At 49.9% G+C, this 7,738-nt stretch overlaps 1 protein-coding gene across 1 annotated transcript in view; it reads right to left on the bottom strand.

Moving 5' to 3' along the window:
- LOC129684109 (echinoderm microtubule-associated protein-like 2) overlaps nt 1–7,738 on the bottom strand; it is a 29,573-nt gene that overhangs the window by 12,975 nt on the left and 8,860 nt on the right. The window contains 4 exon segments of the mRNA XM_055617184.1: nt 1,614–1,748; nt 2,752–2,847; nt 5,863–5,973; nt 6,063–6,132. Coding sequence (XP_055473159.1) covers nt 1,614–1,748; nt 2,752–2,847; nt 5,863–5,973; nt 6,063–6,132 — 412 coding nt within the window.

The raw sequence follows: 7,738 nt of genomic DNA, 5'->3' as shown, positions 1-7,738 counted from the left end.
CTTTCCTTTCCTTTCCTTTCCTTTCCTTTCCTTTCCTTTCCTTTCCTCCTGTCCTTCCTTCCTTCCTCTTTGTTGATGTAGGAGTCTTACTCTGTCACCCAGGCTGGCCTTAAACTCATGGCGACCTGCCTGCCTCTGCCTCCCAAGTGCTGCTTTGAAAGGTGTGTGCCACACCACCACCCAGAGTGTTGATTTGTTTTTTTTAAAAAATATTTCTATACACTTTTCATTTATTCTCTACGTTTCTGTGCTATGTGTGTACGTGTGGGCACATATGTGCCGGAGTGTTCATGCAAAGGTCAGAGGACAACGGTGGGAGTCAGTTCTGCCTATTATGTATACCACAGGGATTGAACTCGGGTTGTCACCTTTGAACTGCTGAGCCATCTTGCCTACCTTTGTTTTTATTTTTATTATGTGTGTGCATGTGTATATGTTTGTGTATATGTGTGCATGTATGTGTGTGTATATCTGTGTATGTGTATATATGTTTGTGTATAGTGTGTGTGTGTGTGTATGTGCCTATGCATACAGGTGCGTGCAGAGGTCAGTGGGAGCTGCCCCGAGTGGGTGCCGGGAACTGGACTTGGGAGCTCTGCAAGAACAATTTTCACACTTAACCACAAGCTACGGTCCCTGGCTCCCCCGACCTGGTTTTCCAGTCAAGGTCTCCCTGGGAGCTGGGGCTTGACCAACAGGCCAAGGGTCTGCCGGCTCCACCTCCCCAGTGCTGAGCTTATAAACACATGCTCCCCTCCTGGGCTTGTAGTGTGTGCATGTGTGTGTAAGCGTGCATTTTTGTGTGTTATGTGTGTGCGTGCTGTATGCACATATTTGTGTGTCTATGTGTAATGTTATTGTGTTCATGTGTGTGTATGTGTGCACACATTTCTGTGTGTTATGTGTATGCATGCTGTGTGTTCATGTATGTGTGAGCATGTGTTTGTGTGTGTTATGTGTGGTATTCTGTTCATGTATGTGCATGTGTGTGTGCATTTGTGTATCTCTTCTATGTGTTCCTGTGTGTGCATGCTAAGTGTGTTTGCGTGTGTGCTATGGGCTACGTTTGTTTGTGTGTATGTGTATGCTTGCTTAAGTGTGTTCACGTGTGTGTGCATGCATATGTGGAGGGGACGTCATATCCCTTCTTGATTGCTCTTCACATATTTTAATGAGGCAGATCTCCTGCTGAACCTGGAGTTTACAGGGTCAGCTACTCAAGCTAGTTAACTGGCCCTGGGAATTCTGTCTCCCCTCCCAAGGATTACAGGCATGCCACTGTGTCCACTTGGTTGGGGATTGGAACTCCAGTCCTCAGGCACTCGTGGTAATCACTCTCTCTACTAGCCGTCTCCCCAGCCCCCCTCTCCCTGCAGCCTGTCTGACTCCTAACGTGTCAGCACCATTCACTGTGTACTCCAATCTGCCTGAAGCTTCATGTTCTGTCAGCGGCTGGACCATCCCACATCACTGTTCAGCAGGATCTTCCCTTATAGAGATGAGGACACTGAGGCCTGGCAGGTAACAGCTCAGCATCCCTCTACTACCAACCCTCGGAGCCCTCCGACCGTCTACCCGGGGGCCTGCCTGGCCCTCAGGCCCCCGACACTCACCTCAAACAGGCCCTGCCGCTTGCTCAGGCTGCCCCCATCCAGGCTCCAGAAGTAGATGTGTGATTTTCCACAGGTGATCAGCAGGCTGGGATCAGTGGGGTGGAAGGTAGCCACCAGCACGGCCTCATTAGAGCACTTTGATAGACATATTCTGAATGAGGACCTCAGAGCCACCAGAGGCTACGCCTCTCCCATCCCACACAGGACTGCCCTGTGCAGCTTGCTTGCAGAACAGGCAGTATACCAGTGTGCTTCAGGAGCCCTATTCTGTTACGCACTGGCTGAGCACTTTATAAGACTCATCTAGTCCCACTGGCTACTGGAAGGTAAGCACCATTAGTGCCACGGTACCTTTCATCTGAGGCTCAGAGAAGGTCAACACCTGCCTAAGGCGACACAGCTGTAGACCAGCTGTGTCCAGATCCAGTTCACAAACGTTCTTACCCCCTTCTCCTTTCCTCAAGAGGGGCCCCAATCTAGAATCAAGTTTCCTGCTCTCAGCCTGGCCAGCCATGTGATCTTGGGCAAATATTTATCTTCCCATCACACCTTCCTACCCCCGCCCTGCACCTTGAGAGAGACTTTCACTCTGCCGCCCTGACTGTACTGAAACTCACTATGTGGACCAGGCTGCCCCATGCCCATGGTGATCCACCTCCTCCCAAGTGCTGGGAGCAAAGGTGCGCGCCACTGTGCCCAGCTATCTTTTTCTTGCAAGAGGAAGTCTTGCAGTTCAGACTAGACTCAAACTCATGATTTTTGCTCCCTATCTCTCTTTTTTTTTTTTTTGCAAGAGGAAGTCTTGTAGTTCAGACCAGACTCAGACCCATGATCTTTGCCCCATTCCCCCTGCATTCTGGGACTCAAGGAGTATCTTATCATACCTAACTCTGTGCCCAGCCTGGTTCCACCCACATTGCACCAACCTTTCTCCAGTGAGGAGGATGGCACAACAGATCTCATTTTCAACAGGAGGGAACCGAGGCTCACACAGTGGAAGCCACGTGCACGGTCACCCAGCGGATGATGCCAAAGCCTCCATTTAAGTTCAAGTCTGGTTTCGGATATCTAACCGTATGGTACAGAGGTCCAAAGGTGTCACCCCCGGGCAGGGGGTATGAGTGGCAAGCCCACCCACCTTGCTATCCACCACCTTGATCTCCTTGGCCCAGTCCCACACAGAGAGCACATGATCATTGGATTCATCCACCGCACACAGCAGGCTGCCCCCATTCTGTGGAACATAGAGAGGTGGGTTAGGATACCTTTCCCCACGCTAACCTATTCCCCACACACACCTGTCCACAGACATTCACAAGCATGATATATGAAGCGCATCTGTGTTGGTCAGCGTTCACTGCCAACCGGGACAACCTAGAACCCTGCGGGAAGTGAGTCTCAGTGAGGGCCTATCTCTGGGCATGTTTGTGGGGAATTCCCTTAATCATCTTGAGATGAGAACCCACCCCCCACCCACACCCACTGGAGGCAGCACCATTCCCTCGGCAGGGGAATCTGAACTGTGTAAAAGTGGGAAACGTGAACTGAGCATTAGCATAAATGCGCGTTGGGATAGGTTTCTGTACCAGCAGAGAGTTTAGATCAGGAGAGACTTTGGTATTGTTCCTTTATTTGAAGCATCCTAATACTCAGGAGGCAGAGGCAGGCAGGTCTCTGTAAGCTTGAAGCCAGCCTGGTCTATAGAGCTAGTTCAAGGACAGCTAGGGCTACACAAAGAAACAGTTTTGGAAAAAATGAAAGCCAGGCGTGGTGGTACACACCTTTAATCCTAGCAGTCAGGGAGGCAGAGGTAGACCAATCACTGTGAGTTTGAGGCCATCCTGGTCTAGGTCTACAAAGCTGCTCCAGGACAGCCAAGGCTACACAGAGAAATCCCATCTCAAAAAAAAAAAAAAAAAAAAAAAAAAAAAAAAAAAAAATTACCCTATGTAAAAAAATCTTTTTTGTGTGTGATATTGGGGATGGAAACTGTCATATACTAGGCAAGGGCTCTATAGCTTAGCCACGACCCCAGGCCCTCACTGGGGGATTCTAGACAGGGGTTCTACCACTGAGCCATGCTCCCATCCTTGTCTTGGCTTAAAGAAAGGGCCTCACTTGGTTGCCCAGGATATGAGCCAGTGAGATGGCTCAGTAAGTGTGTTTGCTGCCAAACGTGATTTCAATTCCCAGGATTCATATGGTGGAAAGAGAGAACTGACTTCTGTGAGCTGTTTTCTGACCACACAAATGGTACAAATGGATGCGCACAAACAAAAATGAACAAAGGTTAAAATTTCTCAATTAGTTAAAAGGCCCGGGCTTGCCCTGAACTTATTTTGGCTTCAGCCGCATTATTATCCAGGAAATCTGGAGTACAGGATCATGTCCCGCCTCATCCCTAAGAAAATTTGCAGCCTGCACAGTTGGGGATTTCTTCTTTACTTTCCAATTTTTATTTTATTATTTTATGTGTATGGGTAATTTTGCCTGCAAGTATTTTTGTATACTGTATGTGTAGTGTCCATGGAGGCTAGAAGAGAGGATCCACTGGAACTGGAGCTATGGACATGGGTGAACCACCATGTGGCTGCTGGGAATCAAACCCGAGTCCCCTGAAAGAGCAGAAAGTGCTCTTAACTGCTGAGCCATCTCTCCAGCCCCCACACTTGGGGATTCTTTTCTGTTTGTTTTGTTCTTTTCTGCAACAGGGTTTCTCTGTGTAGCCTTGGCTGTCCTGAAACTAACTGCGTAGACCAGGCTGGCCTCGAACTCACAGCCTCTGCCTCCCAAGTGCTGAGACTAAAGGTGTGCACCACCACCGCCCAGCTCACAGCTGGGAATTCTTTTGTTGTTGTTGTTTTGTTTTTGGAGACAGGGTTTCTCTGTGTAGCCTTGGCTTTGTAGACCAGGCTGGCCTGGAACTCACAGCGGTCTGGTCTGTCTCTGCCTCCTGGGTGCTGAGATTAAAGGCTTGCACCACCACGCCCAGCTACAGTTGGGAATTCTTGCTGACACCATCTACTCTGCACTGTCATAAGGAATGAGGGACACTGAAACAGGGTCCCTGGCTTGCCTCCAACTCACTATTTAGCCCAGGCTGGCCTCAACCTGCGGTGAACCCTGCCTGTCTCTCCAGTGACTGTTTTCTTTTTCTGTTTTATTCCCCCTCCCCATCTGGTGCTGGAGATGGAATTCAGGCAGTGTGGAGGCTTGGCAAGCGCTCTACCACTGGACCACGCCTCCATCCCTGGAATGGCTTTTTAAGTACATGAAATCCAGCCATTATCAACGTTGGCTGCAGGACTTGGGGAGGTGGAGCTGGCAAGATGGCTCAGTGCGTAACGGTGCGCGTTGCCAATTCTGACCTGAGTTCTGACCCTAGGACGGCACAATCGGCAGAAAGAGAGAGGCAACTCCAAGCCGTTCTTGACCTCCACAGGAATGCTGAGGCACTTGTGTGTATGTATGTGTGCAAACACACCCAAAATAAATAAATGAACAAATGTTTTTTAAAAAGACAATATAGAGTTGGGTGGGGAAAGGACAGCACCAGGTACTGGGTGGATGAGCACGAGCAAAACACAGTGACTTACAGAATGGAAATATCAGAACCAAGCTCATAAATAAAACAAAACTGGGGGCTGGAGAGATAGCTCAGTGGTTAAGCTCCCACTCCTCTGAAGGACCCGGGTTTGGTCCCTAGCCCCTGATTCTCTGGCCTTGGCCTTCCTGCTGAGGGGAACCCAAGCACATGCCCCAACAGGAGCAGCTGCTTCTTAAACTATCTTTGGGGAGTAGAATTCTTCCCAATCCACTGTAGGCCAGCACTTTCAAACAAAACTATCATTTAAAAGCTCCATGATGGGAGTGGAAGGGGAGGGTGCCGCATCGACGGTAACTTGCCCCATAAATCCCAGAATGCTTATTCTAATTCCTTTGACGGGGAATTGGATGGCGCAGGGCTCTCAGTGCTGGGGGGTTGAAATGCCTTCAGAGATAAGGAAGCTTTCAGAATGCTCAGGCAAGAAGAAGCCAACAGAGAAAGAAGGACGCAAGGCTGTGCCACGTGTTGCAATTCTGCATGTGCTGTCTGCTAAGCACAGCATTGGGGGCTCAGGGTCTCAGGCCTCTGAGGCCCTGGGGCCTGAGATGTGAAGGGGTGCATGGCTTTGCTGTGACAGCGTGCTGAGGCACAGGCTCCACCCACAGGAAGGTGCGTTCTGAAGGCATTGGACCAAAGACTTACCGATTTGGAGAAGGCCACACAGCACACAGCTCTGTCGAACATCCCCAGACCCAGGACGTGTAGGGTGGAAAGGGACACAGAATCCCAGACACGCACATGGGGTGGCAGAGGCTGCAGAAAAGAGAGGCGCAGTTACTCTGGGGAGGGGGTGTCCCAGCTCCCATCAGCCCCTCTGCGCAGTGTCCACTCCTCACAGATACCTTGCCTTCCTTTGTGGTGCCTGCCACCTGTCCCGTGGCGATGGTGACCATGTCTGGGTGGACAGCCAGACTGAGGAGAGAGGGACAGAGGAAGAGAATTCAGCTGTGGGAAGAGGACTCACAGGACCAGGAACCCTTCCTTACCGGGTTAGTGTCAAAATGCACAGGTGTTAAAAATACTTATTCGTGTGGGGCTTGGTGGAGCACACCTTTAATCCTAGTACTCAGGGAGGCAGAGGCAGATGGATCTCTGTGAGTTTGAGATCACCATGGTCTATAAAAGTAAAGCCAAGCCTACACAGAGAAACCCTGTCTTGAAAAGCAAAACAAAATATATATATATATATTTATCCATGAAGCAGGGTGTGGTGGCACATATATTTAATCCCAGCTCTTAGGAGTCAGAGGACCTCTGAGTCCAAGGAGTTAGTTCCAAGATAGCCAGGGCTACACTGAGAAACCTTGTCTCCAAAAACAAAACCCCGCCGTATCTTTTCTTTCATGTTTATTGAAACAACGTTTCCTGTAGCCCAACTGGCTGTGTAGCTGAGAATGAACCTCTGACCTTCTCCCTCCATGCTCTGCACGCTGGTTTTACAGGCATGACCCATTACTCCTAGTTTGTGGGGAACTGGGGACCAAACCCAAGGACTGTGCGTGTCAGGTAAGTACCCCACCAACCCAAACACATGCTCATCCTTAGTCCTTGGATAGCAATGACAGGTGCTTAGAAGAAATCCTGGGTTTCTAACTCAAATACCCACCTGGCTCAGGCACGTTCTAAAAACAGCGGCCATGGAAACAGACTCAGCCACCACACGGAAATACTGAAATGCTGGGGGCCGAGGTGGAGGCACCACCACGTGCAGTACTGAAAATTGTCAGGTATAGTAGGTACACAATCCTGGCGCCCAGGAGGCCGAGGCAAGAGGATCCTGAGTTCAAGGCCAGCTACACATCAAATTCCTGCCACATTGAAAAAGTTAAAGGGGGCTACAGCGATGGCTCAGTGGTCAAGAGCACTTGCTGTTCTTCAAAGGACCTGGCTTTGGTTCCGAGCACCCACAGAGGTCATAACTGCTGCAGCTACAGATAAAGGGGACTCAAGGCCGGGTGTGGTGGCGCACACCTTTGATCTCAGCGCTTGGGAGGCAGAGCTCTGTGGGTTTGAGGCCAGTGTGACCTACTAAAAGGGAGTCCAGGACAGCCAGGGCTGTTACAAAGAAACTCTGTTTTGAAATACCAAAAATAAAAGGGGGCAGGGCATAACACCCTTTTCTGGCCCGTGGGGACATTACGCACATGTGTTGCACATACAAACAGCACACACACACACACACACACACACACACACACACACATTAAAACAAAAAAGATAAACCCTATATGGACTAGAGAGATGACTCAGTGATTAAGAGCACTGGCTGCTCTTCCAGAGGACCCAGGTTCAATTCCCAGCAACCACATGGCAACTCACACCTGTCTGTGACTCCAGCTCCAGGGGATCCGACACCCTCACACAGACATACACACAAGCAAAACACCAAGGCACATCCACTCAGATGTACATATACTCAATGCTCATTCTCCCACGAGTCTCTGCTGGGCTGGGGGTGGGGCGGGGATATATGTGTGTGTGTGTGTGTGTGTGTGTGTGTGTGTGTGTGTGTGTGTGT

This window comes from Psammomys obesus, unplaced genomic scaffold (genome assembly GCF_907164565.1).
Source record: "Psammomys obesus unplaced genomic scaffold, mPsaObe1.curated_primary_1811, whole genome shotgun sequence".
NCBI lineage: Eukaryota > Metazoa > Chordata > Mammalia > Rodentia > Muridae > Psammomys > Psammomys obesus.
The sequence above is the reverse complement of the archived record's forward strand: the minus strand, read 5'-3'. Positions and strand labels throughout refer to the sequence as shown.